This window comes from Spermophilus citellus (assembly GCF_964194105.1).
Source record: "Spermophilus citellus genome assembly, chromosome: 10".
NCBI lineage: Eukaryota > Metazoa > Chordata > Mammalia > Rodentia > Sciuridae > Spermophilus > Spermophilus citellus.
In genome coordinates, this window is record NC_138197.1 from 120,681,991 (window position 1) to 120,699,325 (window position 17,335).

Sequence of the window (17,335 nt, forward strand, 5' to 3'; positions counted from 1 at the left end):
GAACTGGGATTGAACCCAGGGATGCTCTACCACTGAGCCACATCCCCAGCTCCTTTTATTTTTTATTTTGAGACAGGGTCTCGCTGAGTTGTCTAAGCTGGCCTTGACCTTGGGGTCCTCCTGCCTCAGCCTCCAGAGTAGCTGGGATACAGGTGTGCACACTGTACTGGTGCTAACATAGCTTTTACACTTGGTAAATGGCAGAGTTGAGACTGGACCCGGGCCTCTCTGACTCTATGCTAATGTTGGTGGCAGCGATGCTCACAGATAAGGTGTTTCTCAGTCTCCTTAGAGACAGAGATGGCCCATGGGTGACATAAGCACAAGGCATGGGGGTGGGGTGGGGGGGCATGCTTTCTAAAGCCCCTTTCCCTTCCCCCTCCCCCTTCCTCCCTGCTGGGATGCGGCTGCAGGAGAAGCTCCTGTGGGAGGTTCTGTGCATCCCTGCCGAGGGTGGTCGCGTGCTGGTGGCCTCCCTTTTTCCTTTGTATCTGTCCCCAGTGCTGAGGCCAAGTGTAGTTGACATTCACCACCAAGCATGCCCTGTTTCTTACCATAGAATAAAAGGAAAATTAAATATTTATTATACCCTTGTTTTTACCAAAATGTTCTTGCGCTCAGTCGGCCTCCACCACCTACATTTGCCCTTTGGCCTCTGTAGACGTCTGCGTTGGCAACCCCCGCCTGACCCTAGGGTTCTCTCTAGACATCTAGATGACGACTCGATGTGCTATGGCAAAGCCCAAGGAAGACTGTGGTGGCTGCAGATTCGGAAAAGCCTGCGGTGGAACCTGGCCCTTGCTGTGGGTCACAGGAAGGCACTCATCCCTCCAGCCTGTTTCCTTGTCCATAGTAAGGGACAACAGCTGTCCACTGACCTCACAGCTGTTATAACCACTGCTATGGTCTGACTGTGCCCCCCATAATTCCTGTATTAGCAACTTAATCCAAAAACCAAGTGTTGTGAGGTGGGGTCTCATGTGAGGTGCTTATATCACGGGGGCTCGGTCCTCATTCGAGGATTAATGCTGCTGTAAAAAGGGCTGATGGGAGGGGAGTCTGTCTCTCCTGCTCTTCTGCCATGTGAAGACACTGTTCCACCTCTCCATAGGATGCAGCTACCAGGTGCCATCTTGGAACCAGAGACCAGACCTGCTGGCAACCTGAAGTCATTTCCCAGTTCCTAGAACTATGACAGAATAAATCTCTGTGCTTTATAAATGGCCCAGTCCCAGGTAAGCTGGTATAGCAGCACAAAACTGACTAAGACAGCCATGCCACATAGGTGAGAAAACCTATGGAAAAAACAGGTCTGACCCAGTACCTGGTGACAACTCATGGATGTTAGTCCCTCTTCCTTTGAGAACAAAGACCATTCATGCTTACCTGAATTTTGTCACACCAGCCGGCAAAGTATCTGAACGTTTGCACAGACATTCCAATGTGAGTCTTCAGAGCCAAGGTGTAGACAGCCCCGGAGTCAAGGGCTTCGATGGTTGCTAGCTCTTCTTGGTTTTCTTCCAGTAGGTCTGCAAGTCTGCATGGCCAGTGAAAACAGTCAATCAGTGATTATTGATTGCATCCTTATTATAAATATTATATCCTAAGACTGAGATTTCTTTTTCCTCCCATAGCTTTATTGAGGTAAAACTGAAGTACAATAAAATGTACCTATTTGAAGTATGCGATTTGATCAGCTTCGACTTGTATGTAACCAATACAATCAATATAAAAACCATTTCTATTATTTTTTTAAATTTAAAATCATGCAGACTGTGTTTCCTGCATTTTTTATTACATTAGAAATCAATCACCTTAAGATATATAGAACCCCACCCCACATGTCAACTACTTCAAAATTAAATGGCACACTTACAAATATCTCAGAGGTCAAGGAAGAGAGCACAAGAAAAGTAAATAAAAAATGCTTTGACTTAATAGATAATAAAAGCTTAAAATATCGGAATATCTGGGATGAAATAGTACTCAGATGAACATTTATAACTTAAAGTACTTGTATCAGAAAGAAGCTAAAATAGCCAACAAGTTATTTTCAAATTACAAAGTAGGAAGGAAGAAATAAGAGGAGGAGCAGAAATTCATGAAATAGAGAAGAAATAATACAGCTAAAAGTTGATAAAAACCAAACAAGTGTATTCAAGAAAAAAGCAAAATCACAAAAATTAATATCGATGGAAAGGGAGCTATCAAAATACCCCAGAAGATGCTAAAAACTTATTAAGGTAATATTACAATTCTAGGACTGAGATTTCTGAGGTGAACACAAATGGACCAGGTCTCTGCCCTTAGGAGATCAGGGTCCAGTAGGGAAGGCAGATCTTAGATGATCTCATATGTGATTTGTGCAAGAGTGACAAAGGAGACACAGAGGCTAGTGCACACAACTGGCCTGAGTGACCAAGCACCGCAGCCTCGGAAGAGCTCAAGGACAGGAGACAGAGGGGATGAGGAGGCAGACCTCAGAGTGCAGCCCACGCGCTCGAGAACCCCACACCTGCCCAGCGCCCCTGCTACAGAGATGTTTCCTAAACTAACTGGAGAGACATGGAGGGACTACAGTCACCACCACAGAGTCCAAGGCCATCTTCTGTGTCCGCCTCCGCTGCGTGTTTCCCCTCCTTCCTGGAGTGGTTCTCCCAGCTGCTCCTTCGGGGCCACCCTAGGGTCAGGCCTGAGGTGTTCCCTCCCTAACGTTTCTCCCATGACTGGCTCCTAAGAGATCACTTAATTAAGATCAAATATTTAGCTTTAGGTGAGCAGAAAACAGAGTTGATGATAGCCTGATTCCTGCTGGCCTGCTCAGTTACTCATCTGTAATGTTCTCTCCCGGCCCTGGTACTCCTCGGTGCTCCTAATCCCTACATAGCAAAGAGAATGAAATTGCATCCTTGAAGACAACGGGGTGCTGGGTATCTCCATCTGCTGCTCTCTGTCCATTCTCCACCCTGCTCCATGACCTTGGAGGATGACCTTTATCGACTCCATCACCTGGCTCCTGGAGACACCTGCGGAGGCTGGCACGCTGGAGGAGAATGTGGTTGGGGATTACATTTTCAGCTCCCTCTCTTGACTGGCTGTGGTTCAGCAGTTGCTCTGTCTCCCCACCTAAGATCTCTGCAGTGTGGCTTCCCAAAGAGACAGATCTTGCCAGAGTCTAGAAACAGCTCCTTCCTCTGTCCCTTCTGACCTTGGAGGAGTAGCAGCTTCCCCTGCTTCCACCTCTGCCTGGGTGCGCCATTATCCTCTGTGGGAGTCCCTTGACCTTGCCCACATCTTTGTAAAAAGTCCTTCATTCAACTTCTTTTCCTACCAGGACTCAGGCTGATGCAAGCAATGACGCAAGCAATGATTCAAACATCAGGAGCTTCCAGATTCAGGACTGATAGGATTTGAGTAACAGAAGACAGTGTATAGCAGGTGCCTACCAGAATGTTTTGCAGGAATTTACAAATTTTTGGCAATGCTAACCAATATCCAAAGGTGACAGACTCACTTTTCTAAAAAACACACCTGTACATCAACCTTCCTCTTTCTCTGGCGTTCATTCTTCCCCATTCGCCGTTTTCAAAGGCATCTTTTGCCGCGGCCACTGCTTTGTCAACATCCACCAAAGAGGCATAGGCTACTTTGCATATTGTCTGTTTCAAGGAAAGCAAAAAACAAGGTATATGTGTATATATATATATATATAGATATAGATATAGATATAGATATATAGATATAGATAGATAGAGATAGATAGATATAGATATTTGTATATATGGATTCTTGGAATTGACATTCTGTTACTAGGAAAAAGCAAAGTATCACTTATAAAATTCAAATTGATGGAAAATGAATACCTCTACAAATATGGTAAAGAAAAAAAGGATCATTTGGACGTGAGAACTGTGAGCCTGAAACTCGGCGCTTCTCCTGTGGCACCTCATTATGGAAGAACACATTTAGAAATACTATATATTTCTCCTCCTGCCTTAGGGAAGCTGGATTTCTTACCACAAGTTTTCAAAGTCTGAAAAAATTTTTCCCATATATAGCTTTATGCAGAGAGGTGCCTTTGACATGCCCTTTGTCTAAATTCATAACAAATATCCACCCTATTAAAAAGGTTACTCTGGTTAACAGCAGCCGCTATCAGAGTTGACTCATTGAAAGAAACGCAGAAGTGTATTGCGTGAGGTGCCTGGAGGCAGCGGGGCAGATGAAGGGATGTCTCGAGACTGCCTTTCTGCAGCTCTGCGGGAGCTGAATCCATGGCTGCCTGTCCCTGCACACACCACAGTGATTACTCACCGACCCATCTGTTGGGTTGATGGTGTCGTAAGTCTTTCCATCGTCTGCATCGGTGAACTGTCCATTTATGAAACACTGGTATGGCATTTTTACTGTCATTTCATTGACCTCCTTTGCAACCTAAGAGAGAGAATCATATTAATAGATCTGATGGGTTTTTGTGCTTACCATTTGATATTGAATGTCAGTAAAGAAGATAATTCACTAATGCTGCGGGAGAAGTGATCAGTGGGATTCTAGTTTCTATTGTCTACTGTCTAGAAGAGACAAGAATAGGTAAGATTTGGGCCTCAAGATGCTCGGTGTGGCCTCTGAGTCAGGAAGAGCTTAACCGGTCTCCTAAGCAAGGAAGAACTCGGGAGTGGTCCCGCCTGCAGCAACACCGCCATCTAGTGGAACATCCGTGACGCGCAGTCGCTGCTTTCCCAGGTCGTTGCTGGCGCCTTTGTGTTAAGGTTTCCCCTCTGCGTGGTGTCACTATAAGTTCCGTTTTCTAAATTCCTCCCTGTACTCCCTAAACTCTACTCCCTGCCCCTGGCTGACAAGTGAATTGGGGTTACTCAGTTAACTTGTATGAAGCTCGGTTTTTTCAAAATAAAATGGGGATAATGATAGCCGAGTCACCTGGCTAAACTGTCTTTCAAAAATGAAAAAGAATTTCAATGTTTCCAAATGAAGAAAAACAGAACATTCATTGCTGTCCCAAGGTGTCCTCCAGGTGGAAATGAAAAAACGCTGGGCAGTAACTGGGATCCACATAAAGAAACAAAGATCATCAGTAAATGTAGCTACATGAGTAAATACAGAAGTCGGCTTACATATATTTTTGTCTTTACTCTTCTTGCTGATTTAAAAAAGACTACTGTAGGAAGCGATAATTATAAAACTGTGTTGGTGATCTTACAACGCCTGAAGATGGAATTTGTATGCAAATGTCACTATAGATTAGGCTCGGGGACTAGCCATACTGTGGCTGAGTTTTCCTGCACTATTGGTATTACATTGGTGTGAATCTGAATGGGATTGCTTTTAGCAAAAACTCTAATTGTAATCCTCAGGACAACCACTAAGGAAATACCTAAAAGACACAGTGAAAGAGACAACAGGGATTAAAATGGCATGGAAGGCAAAATCTGCTTAACACAAAAGGAAAGTAAAGGAAGTAAAGGAAGAATAAAGGAATAAAAGACGGTACCAGAAGTAGCAACAAACAAACAAACAAACAGATAAATCAGACTTTGTCAAAATGGAAACCTGCTGTGTGTGCTGTCAAGAAAGTAAAAAAAGAAAATCCATAGAACAAGAAAAAATATTTGCAAATCCATATCTGATGAAGATCTAGGATCAAAAATACACAGAGCACTCTCACAACTTAACAACAAGAAGATAATCCAATCTAAAAATTCACAAAGGATTCAAATAAACATTTATCCAAGAAAATACACAAATGCCCAGTAAGTACACAAAAAGATGCTCAAGATCATTAGTCACAGGGAAGGCAAATCCAAATTGCAATGAGATCCTCACCACTCTGCCCCCCACTAGGACAGCTCAAGAGAAGACAGCAACAGCAAATGTGAAGATATGGAGAATTGGAATTCTTGTCCTTTGCTAGAGAAATCACGAAGTGGTGTAGTTGCTTAGGAAGACAATTGAGCAGTTTCTCAAATAGTTAAACATAGGACAACCATATGACTCATTGATTCTACTCTTAGGTATATAACCAGAAGATTTGAAAACATGGACACAACAACTTATACATGAATTTTTTTATAGCATATTCATCATAGCAAAAAAGGGAAGGGACCCAAATGTACTTCAATTGGTGAATGGATAAACAAATTGTAGTCTATTCATGCAGTGGAATATTATTTGGTCAGAAAGAGGATAGAAGTAATGATGCTTGCTACAATGTGGATGGACTCTGAGTACATTATGCTCAGTGACAGAAGCCAGACACAAAGGCCACAAATGGCCTGATTCTATTTATATGAAATGCTTTAAACAGGCAAATCCAGAGACAGTAAATTAGTGGTTTCCTGGGCTGGAGGAAGGAGGTGAGGGGAAGGGAGTAGACTACTGCTAATGGGTATGTTCTTTCTTTTGGGGGTGATGAAAATACTCTGAAATTAGATGGTGGTTGAGGATTGAACAAGTCTGATGAGAATGTTCTAGAGAACACTGAAATGTATATTTCAAAGTGATGAAATGTTATGGTATCTGCATATCTCAATAAAGCCATTTTTAAAGGTTATAAATATAAAGCAAATGGATGAAAAGCCCAGCAGTCTTTTTTTTTTTTTTTTTTTTTTTTGGTACCAGGGATTGAACTCAGGGGCACTCAACCACAGAACCACATCTCCAGCCCTATTTTGTATTTTATTTAGAGACAGCATCTCACTGAGTTGCTTAGTGCCTCGCTGTTGCTGAGGCTGGCTTTGAACTCATGATCCTCCTGCTTCAGCCTCCCAAGCCTCTGAAATTACAGGTGTGGGCCACTGCACCTGGCTCCTGCATTCTTTTATAGCATACGCATCTTAATAAGGTAGAATGGAATCATGGAGGGAAAGCTTACATAATCCACCACAAGCTCCTCCTCTTGGTCTTCTCCTCGTAACTTCCTCACAACCTTCTGGATGAAGTCTTCAAACCTGGTGGCCATGTAGACATCTTCGTTCTGTAACTGAAGGCCACCGCATTTCTGTCTGATTTCTTCAACCAGCCTGAAGGTTAAGAAGCAGCTCATGTTACTCACATTTTCAAAAGAGTTTTGGGGAAATGTATTCCTCACATCTGTCAAGTTGATTTTTTTCTTTATTTTTTATTTTATGATTATTATTTTGGGTACTGGAGATTGAACCCAGGGGTGATTAACCACTGAGCTACATTCCCAGCCCTTTTCATATTTTATTTTTTGAGACAGGGTCCTGCTAAGTTGCTTAGGCCCTCACTAAGTTGCTGAGCTGGCCTTGAACTTGCACTCCTCCTGCCTCAGCCTCCTGAGCTGCTGGGATAATAGGCATTCTTTACCACACCTGGCCTTGTTTTGAAGTGACACTTCTGTCACATGTCTACTCCTGTCCTAGGAGAGCTTTTGTGATAATAATCACAGAGGTTGCTAAGACTAGGGGCAAGAAAATTAAAAATTTGTCTTAAAGGACAGTGACATTTTTTTTTAACTTTACCCATGATTGAAAATAAATGAAGGCAAAAATATTTTACTCCCTTAAAGTCCGTTAACTTTCCTTTCAAATGAATTCAAAGAATAAGTAAGAAAAAAAGGCAATTCTCCAACTATAAAGATCATGAGAAATGAAAATCAATATTATAGAATATTTTATCTAGACTATGTACAAGAGCAAAACAGTCATTTATTCGTATTACATGTTTAACATAGGGACTAGCTTAGAACCACATGGTAGGTCAATATAATTTTGTTGAAGCCCCTCTTCGATCCTTTGATTTCTGGCTAATTTGTTGAATCACAGCTGTTCCCTAACAGCTCTTGGATGGTAATGGTGTACTGGGTTAAGTGTAGAAAGCCAGCAGAGTTCTTGTTCAATTATTGATTCTCTAAGAAATGAGGTGCCTTGGCTTTCAATGTAATGATATCAGATGGTGTTATCAAGATGTTAATATCAGATCATTATGGTAAGTCAGGCACTCAAACAGGAAATGAATAATTCCTGCAGGCATCTAGATAGTAAAAACAAATTAGTATTAAGAATACACTATTGAAATCTTTATTAAGCTAGTTAGAAGTTTCTAGAAATTTATAAATCATTGCTGAGAAATCTATAATTTGAGGAACCAAAACTCTTGACTTTTGATAATGCTTTATGCTCTTGAAATGATTATTTTTGGTTTCAGGAATCAACGCTCCATGAATGAAGGGACTTGGTCTAGTTTGCACCTTTATCCCCAACTGTCCTGATATGTAGTAAGTATTCAATCAGTTTTGTTAAATTAATAAGGGAATAAATTAATAAGGGAATAAATTAATAAATAGAATATTCAAGAATAAATGCTGGGCACAGTGGTGCATACCTATAATCCCCGCACCTGGGAGGCTGAGGCAGGAGGATCACAAGTTCAAAGCCAGCCTCAGCAATTTAGGGAAACCCTGTCATACACACACACACACACACACACACACACACACACACACAAAGGTGGGGATGCTGGGGATATGGCTCAGCAGTTAAGCCTCCTGGGTTCTGCTCCGGTACCAGAGCTGGGGGATGGGACGGTAGAATAACGCTTTGTGGATACAAAGGACCACATCATGAGGAGGACAGTTCTTTACCTGTTTAGTTAGTGAATGACCACAGTGTGCCTGGGATCAAAACATCCTTAGCTTCTGTTCTCTGCTCCCACCATCAAAGGACTGCCCGGCCCCTGGTCAGTTAGCAGCCTCTCATTATCCCAGTTACTCAGGGAAGAAAAGCCTCTGCTAAGACCACGAGGATCCTGGCACTTGCATTACCACAGCGAGGCTGTGACTCCAGCCCTTTAGCTCACTGTAAACCTGTGTAGAGACACTCTGACTAATGGCAGCCCGATAACCCTCATTCTAGATCTTTCCACTTGGGTAATTTGGGGGATGTGAGAAAATGATTTGGGGGCAAGTGTAATCAATGTCGGGTGTCCTTCTGGGTCAGGCTGCATAGAAAACCCCCCGCTTAGCATTCTCACCCAGAGCTCAACTGCAATGTCATGCTGGAGGAAAATCAGCTGAGGAGTGCAGAGACGACTTAGAAGTAGCAAACAATTAGAAGGATTGGTTGTCTAGGTACAAAGGAGGGATGAAAACAACTCTGGGGGCTGGGGCTGGGGCTGGGGCTCAGTGGTAGGGCGCTCGCCTAGCATGCATGAGGCACTGGGTTCGATCCTCAGCACCACATAAAAATAAAGATATGGTGTCCACCTAAAACTAAAAAATAAATATTAAAAAAAAGAAAACAATTCTGGTTAGCCACAAAGAGAAGTAAAGATATAGATATATGTGTCTGTCCTGGAAACCACGACAAGAAAATGAAGAGATATGCAATTGACAGATCTGAAAAGGGTGATGACATCCAGAACTAAGGACTGGGACTCGATTTTCAAAGTCAAAGTCAGAATCCCTCATGGAGGCCTGTGTGTTAGCAGGGGTGGTTCTACCTCACAACGTCCATTGATCTTGCTCCAGATTTAAAGAAGTCCGTGGAGTTTTCAATAACAGGGATGTTGCTTAAAATTCCAGCCCAGATGACCTGCACAGAAAGGGAAACCTTTGCCAGTGGGACACATGTAGAACCACGTAGCAGAGACAGGCCAGCTCTTAGAGCCTGTCTCCATCTTGCATTACAGCTCGACGACATTTCCCAGCATCCCTTCAGTGAGATGCAGCCATGGAATGTGAGTGCAAGTGACCCACACACCCTGGTCTTGGCCATGGAAAACCTGCTCCATGCAGGACTGTGCTTTATCACCCTTCTGGCTGCAGGGAATAGAAATGACCTTGAAAAATCTCTGGGGGCTGGGGCTCCACTCCCCGCCTTTGCCCCAGCTTCACCCCTGCCCTCCAAGCCAACCTAAAACTGCCTTGAAAATTTGCATACACTACGTTCAAGCATATTAATTTTGGAGTCAATTTCCTTTTGCAACTTATATAAAAATAGGAAATAAACGTTCAACCCCACAACTTGGAGGACAATGATACCAGTTATGAATATGCTGCATCTTTCCAAGGTAAGAGTAATCGGGGGCTGGGGTTGTGGCTCAGTGGCAGAGCAGTTGCCTTGCATGTGTGAGGCACTGGGTTCGATTCTCAGCACCACATACAAATAAATGAATAAAATAAAAGGTCCGTCAACAATTTAAAAATATTAAAAAAAAAAAGAGTAATCGGAAGGACATCACATGCTCACCTTGATGGTCTCTGCCACCTTCATCTCTTCAGCCGTAAGTTCTACCACTGATGTCTCACCCCTTGAAAAGTACTGGGAGGCAGGAATCATTTTTCCATCTTCAAACTGCAAGCTTTTCACCATCAGCTAAAATAGCAGCAAAGCAAGCATAAAAATTGAGGATTGAGATGGTCCAAAAGTGAGCGTGGTGGAATCTAATTTATTATATGGTAATAAAGACCAGTCTGTTTGGAAAAAACAAAAATGTAGATAAAAAAATACTCTCCACATGTGCAAAAGAATTGATAAGGCACTTTAATGGTTGCATCAGGAAGGATAAACTCAAGTCTAGAGCAGATACATCTCAAAATGGATAGGAAGACCAGGAAAAATGGACATTTAGCTATAGGTATTGGACTGAATCTACTATAGCAACAAGGGACACTGCCACTAACTACAAGTCTGCTGCTATCCTCGTGTGAACCCTCGCTCTGTTTTCTTGCACAGTGTATATGAGCTGAAACATCTTATTTAATCTCAGAAATCCTCATGGAGGCAGATGCTATTATTATGATGCAGAAATGGAGGCTCAATATGGTTGATTCATTTGCCCAGTGCCACTCAGATAGTAAGTAACAGAGCTGACATTAGGACCTGGAACTAGCTAGATGCTAAAGTCTACCGTCTTTATAAAAAAATTTTTTTAGTTGTAGTTGGACACAATATCTTTATTTTATTTTTATGTGTGCTGAGGATCGAACCCAGGGCCTCGCTTGTGCTATGCAAGCACTCTACCACTGAGCCACAATCCCAGCCCTAAAGTCTACCATCTTAATAAGTGATTTGTCCCCAGTAACTGGGAAACGTCTTTACACTACAAATTCCCTTTCACACTGTTCATTGGGAAGCTGCCCAAGAGCACACTGAGGCCCAGAGCCACACTTCTGAGCACGGCAAGGTGGGTGGTGCCTGGCTAGTGAGCAATGGCAGTGCACATCAGGAGAGGGCCACACGCATCTTGATGGATCTTCCCGGATGTGGGTAGTGGGAGGCAAACAGGTGGATTCCCCTCTGCTTTCTAGAAAAAGAACATGAGTTGTGGAGGGGTGACCCATCTCGCCCAAGACCAGAGAGCGGTAGAACAGGAGTTCAAACCCCTGACTCTTAGGGTTCAAGGTCTTCTCCTGTACAACAAAACAGACTGCAGGTTCTGGGGCAGGTTCATCCTGAAGATCCTGTCTTCATGGGGGCACAGAGAGGCAGCTCCTCACCAGAGGAGAATGGTTCAGATATCCTGAGCTTCCCACACCCAGTGCAAAGCCAGACGACCCTATAAAAGCTATTCCCTTTACAGCTAGGGTTAGAGAAGGAAACTGATATTTCACAGGTGACCATGCTGAACACTCACAGCTTTTCCATCGTTACCAAAAAGAACAAGTCCATTTTTGGTAACAAGGCCAGGCTTCTTGGCACCTTTAATTTCCAGCGGTTCTCCGGGAGGCACAGAGCTACTCAGTAATGATGAGCCATAGAAAGTGACCATCTAAGAAAGAGATCAAAAGCAGACTGTAAAATCAGGAAGTAAAAGGCATTCATAGGGGTGTGTGCAAGCATTGCTCTTTGCAGAAATGCTGGAGTTTGAATTATCATCTATAATAAAAGTGAGACATAATTACATTATATATTTTGTATCTGTAATAATATGTGAGAGATTGTATCAAGCATCAGTATAAATTGGCACCAAGCAAGAAAACATTCTGCATAAACTAGGTGTGGGGGCACAGGCCTGTAATTCCAGAGACATGGGAGGCTGAGGCAGGAAGATTGCAAGTTCGAGGCCAGGGCCTGTCTCAAAATAAAATAAAAAGGGCTGGGGATGTAGCCCAGTGGTAGAACACCTCTGGGTTCTATCCCAGGGTAACTAACACACACACACACACACACACACACACACACACACACACCACAGTTGAACAGTTTAAAACTTGCCCCACATCCAGGTGACACAAGTAAGCATTCACCATGTATTGAAATTGATACAAAGATGAGCCTCTGTAGCCTGAAGGTAGGGATTGCAGATGGAAGTGCTGGGGGAGGGTATCAGGGAGGGGACAGACAGACTCCCACAATGCAGGGCAGGAAGTGATGGGAAGTACCCGGTGCTTTGGGGTCAGTTCATGGAAATAAGGCTAGATCCAGACTGCAGCCAAGAGCAACTGACACTAACTGATTGGTTATTTGAGTCTGTGACTATTGGCTGGCATTTCCTGAGCTAAAATAACATTGACTGACTACTCTGTACCAGGGACTGAGTGCTTACATGAACTAACATGTATTGACTCGTGTAATCTTCACAAAACCTCATAACCTACAGGGAGGCAGTTTTATTCATCCCATTGTACAGATCTTCCTGTTAAAGGAGGTGGACTCTTCGGCTTCTGGGACCTCACCTCTTTGTCTTGCTCTCTCCCTGGTTAACTCATCTCCAAGTTCTAGCAAAGCAACCAGCTTTTCAAGGAAGCGCTTCCCAACATACTGGAGTTTGAGTCTTAGCTACAGCATTTATCTGACAGCAGCATCAGTGTTTATTCACTTCTCTGCTTTCTCCACAAAACTGCAGCCTCCCGAGGAGCAGGGGCTGTGCCTACAATAAATGCCAACTACACACTGAATAAAGAGAAGAGAAATCACGGATGGGCTCATGCCCAAGGGAAGAACCAGAGGAAGCCTGGACTTCTTCGTAGTACCTCTGATGAAGGTTATGAGGGACAATAGAGTCCAGAACATACCTGTCCATTTATCTCTGACCAGGCTCCAGGGACTTTATCATGACCTCGAATCCAGTTATGTAAAACTTCAGCAGACTGATCCCAAGAAATCTGAGGAAGCACAAACACAGCCTGAGTCTCACAGGCAACAGAAACATTTCTCCCCGTCATTGGTAAGATTGGGATGGGCTGGCTCCAAGGTCTACCTTTTTGCCAGGAAATAGTACCCTGGGAACTTCCAAAGGGAGAGGGCCAGGAACTTTGAGATGGATTCTCAAGCTGATCTAAATACCTCAGCATTTTCCTTTTTTTGGATGCCTTCATATGTTGCTCCCTCCTTTGGCTGAGGAACTCGAGGCGCTTTTCCGTCTGCTATGAGTTGGACAGCTTCTACCTAAAGCCAGAAACATCAGCTGTGTTACAGTCCAGTGATCCACAACAGCGTGGTCTGTTTAACTGAAGTCTGTGCAGAACAGAACACTACATATGTATCTGTTCAGAGAGAGTCAGGCTGTGATGATAACTGCTATTTCTTCAGATTCATCTATTGTGCCAACCACATCAAATGGGCATGACTGCATGTAAAATATCCCTTGCAAACATCACGAAAATTCCACAAAATGGATATTGTTATTCCTGTTTTATGGGTGAGGAAATTGTGGTTCAAGGCAGAGCTGAATAACTAGCTAAACAGCACAGAGATGGCTTCTAGGTGTCAGAAATGGGATTTGCATTCAGGTGTGTCCATTGCCAGTTACCAAGCCTGCACTCAAAAATGACTCCCGGGGCTGGGTTGTGGCTCAGTGGTAGAGAGCTTGCCTAGCATGTGTGAGGCATTGGTTTTGATTCTCAGCACCACATTTCAATAAATAAAAATAAAGGTCCATTGACAACTAAAAATAATTAATAAAAAAATTACTCCTGTTTAAACAAGCTTCAGTTCCCTCCTTGGTGATTCAAGGTATTTCAGGAATATAATTATAGAGTAAGTCATTGTGGGTTATTGTACTCATCAGGATGATTCTAGAAAATGTAATAAATGAATTCATGTAATCCATGAATTCAACTTGCTTTCTAGCGTACTATACCTGGAATTTAAAAAGTTAAATCTGTCCATGAGTTTGATTGCCTTTGGAATGTGTCTTGCATTCTCCCTTTGGCATTTTTATATTTGCCTTGAGTTGAGAGCGCGCCCCTTCACTCGAGACCTATATATGCCCATGTTCTCAGATCTCTCTCTCTCTAAGAATTCACAGCTGCTGAACAACCTGCCCAAGAATACATGGAGGAAGCCATCTGGGAACAGAGCCAAGTTTATGGCACCTCAGATATAGTATCTGCGCTTGTGCAAATGTCACCTGAACACACATAATACTATTTGATCGTAATTATCACCTCTGAACACCTGCTATGTGCCAGGTACTTTACACAGATAATGTTATTTAATTTTCACATCAATCCTATGAGTCAGGCAGTGTTATCCACATTTCATAAATGAGGGGATCAAGACTAAAGAGGTTATAGTGACTTGCTTATTGTCACACAACAGTGGTAGAATGTGAATTTGAAAACAGGTCTTTCTGATGCCAAAGCCCTACTCTAAATCATTAGGTGATACAAATGAAGCATTGCTCCCCTTCCTCCTAAATCAGTGGCTACTACTTTATATAATCTTGCTACTTCTACTACGAAACTCTGGAAAAATTAAATGAAATGAAAATTATTTGCTCATTCTCTCAATGGTTTTGCCAGCTCATATTTTTATTTCATGATATACAGGTATTGGGTTTTTACCCAGAGAACATCTGAATAAATAAAGTAACCCTAAATTCCCCCCTTTTATACAGACTAACTCAAAATACATTTAAGGAGGTTGTTATGCCTTGGATCTTAAATATCCCCCAAAGGCTCCTGTGTTGAAGGCTCAGTCCCCTGCTGATGGCGCTGTTGGGAGGTGATGGACATTTTAGGAGGCAGGGTTTAGTGGGAGGAAATGGACAATTGGGGATGTGTCCTTGTAGGATATATTGGGACACTGCTTCCTTCCTCTTTCTGCTTCCTGGCTACACGAAGCAGCTGCTTTGTTCCACCAAGCTCCCCACCATGATGTTCTGCCAAACCACCATGAATTGAAACCTCCAAAACTGTGATTGAAAATAAATATTTTCTTCTCATAAGTTGTTTATCTCAGATATTTTGTCACAGAAATGGAAAACTGACTAACACTGAAATCCAAATTATACAGCAAAACTTTTAAGATTCTGTATGCTTCTTTACAATTAGTCGTTATAATCAGGATTGGAAATTCAAGTATTATTTGTCAAAAAATAGTGGAGCAGTTTAATTGCTGTTTCATTCATGTAATCACTGCTCTCAGGAACAAGTCAGCATCATAGACAAAAAAATTTAAATTCAAATTTCCACTATAAATATGAAATATAATTTTGTTTTTAGGTTTCATATTTTTAGTGAAAATCACATGGCAAATTCTTAATACAAGAAAAGAAGTTCTCCAAAACTTAAAGGTTTCCTAAATTCTTCTTGATGGCACAGACATACTGACCATGGCCTTGATGCCTTCAGGAAAGAGGAATCGATTGTAAAGTGCATCCACTGTGTCATTGGGTTCAACGTAACATGATCTCTGAAGGAGGATGGGTCCTGTATCTAAACCGTCATCAGCCCAGAAAACAGAAAACCCAGCTTTCTTATCTCCCATAATTAGAGTCCTGTGAAAAGAAGAGTTTCAACTTAAAATGTTGCTTGACTATAACATTAAAGATTTAGTGATATTAAAGGACAAGGTAGTTACAATGGAAAAGCAGACAGTGAATGAAGTGACCTTAAGAAATTAACAGTAGAGATGGGAGATGTCAGAGCTTATAAAAAGTGACACTGATGGTACTGCCATTTTATGCATCCTCTTGTCGATATATGGTAATGACTTGTAATAAATTCAAAAGGCTTCCGAGTCCATCATTACTACCACTCATTGACTCCCAAGTGTCAGTTTTCTACTTTAGGACTAAGTCACTTGTACACTGAGGTCCAATTCCTACATTGCACTTGACCTTGTCCTAGAAAAGAAATGGAAGGGGGAAAAAATACTCCGTGCGATGTGGACAGGAGAGCTATTAATTTGGGTTCTATAATTGAGGTATAAATGTCACTTAGGATTAGAATTAGCTCTTGATTGTCTACATAAATTGTAGTAAAGGTCAGTTGATTAATACAACTCTTGGTATTTTGTGCTCTGTAAAATTTACCCTAAGAGAAAAGCTTTGCTTGGTCTTAGAGGAGCTTAAAACATAAACGATAGGCTGGATATGTGGACAAATACCTATAATTACACATCAGAGAATAGATTAACACAGAGAGAGAATGAAGTAGTAAGTAAGCAAAGCCTACAGTCTAAATTGTTTTTACTTCCCTGATCTACTGTTCAAGACTTTCACCAATAAATCATTCTTTTCAGAATTATTGAGGAATTAATTGGTATTATGTTATTAAGAGTTTTGAAAATACTTATATGCTTTGACTCAATGATTCTGCATGTGGAAACAATGTGAAATTTAAAAAGTGCAAACTTAAATGCAATGACAGGATTATTTATAAAAGCAAACAATAAATCAATTCACATAATTAAACTTTAAATACAATGAAATTTTTTCATCACAGTTAAACCAAGTGTAGATTTTCTACCTATTCAATAATTTTGACACTGAGAGATATCAAGAAGATGTGCAGGCAAAGGAAAGAAGGCCAAAAAAATGTGGGAAAAGCCCATCAACCCACAGCACCATGGAACTGTGGTATTGAGTACTTATAGTGCATCAGGCACTGTTCTTAAAATAGCCATAAAAACATTACACAAAGTCCTTCCCTCAAGAAGCTTAGAGTCAAATGGGTGAAGATGGACAATGAAGAAGATAATTTTAGGTAATACAGCATTTTCTGGAATGTGTTTAACATTCTATGCAAAAAAAAAAAATTGTGGTCAAGTTTTTTTGGTGGAACATTATACTCAGATTCCCTCTCAGAGAGTATAATGCTCAATTAAAGTTCACAGTGAAAACTCAAGGAAGCCCTTTGATAAAGAATTCTAGCATAAGGTCCAGGAATGTAGCTCAGTGGGAAAGCACTTGCCTAACATATGTGAGGCCCTGGGTTCAATTCCCAGTATGACAAAAAAACAAAAACAAAAACAAAACAAAACAAAACAGTCCAGCATAAACCAACCTGATCTGACCACAGAACTTCTGTTTGCCTAGTTACAGTCATTGGAATAGTTCCCACTGACTATTCTTGTAGGATATGCTGTCCTGGTTTGTGCAGTATGTCAAGATCTCAGAGGGAGTTCAT

General features: G+C 41.9%; 1 protein-coding gene across 1 annotated transcript in view; it reads right to left on the reverse strand.

The window, feature by feature from the left end:
- The window catches only part of ALDH1L2 (aldehyde dehydrogenase 1 family member L2), a 55,827-nt gene that overhangs the window by 23,187 nt on the left and 15,305 nt on the right, over nucleotides 1-17,335 (reverse strand). The window contains exons 4-13 of the mRNA XM_081309988.1: nucleotides 15,537-15,702; nucleotides 13,266-13,367; nucleotides 12,995-13,084; nucleotides 11,614-11,748; nucleotides 10,227-10,352; nucleotides 9,478-9,569; nucleotides 6,890-7,037; nucleotides 4,315-4,434; nucleotides 3,532-3,659; nucleotides 1,387-1,537 (exon numbers count right to left, since the gene is read on the reverse strand). Of these exons, the coding sequence (XP_081166114.1) occupies nucleotides 1,387-1,537; nucleotides 3,532-3,659; nucleotides 4,315-4,434; nucleotides 6,890-7,037; nucleotides 9,478-9,569; nucleotides 10,227-10,352; nucleotides 11,614-11,748; nucleotides 12,995-13,084; nucleotides 13,266-13,367; nucleotides 15,537-15,702 (1,258 nt within the window). The remainder of the gene's footprint in view (nucleotides 1-1,386; nucleotides 1,538-3,531; nucleotides 3,660-4,314; nucleotides 4,435-6,889; nucleotides 7,038-9,477; nucleotides 9,570-10,226; nucleotides 10,353-11,613; nucleotides 11,749-12,994; nucleotides 13,085-13,265; nucleotides 13,368-15,536; nucleotides 15,703-17,335) is intronic.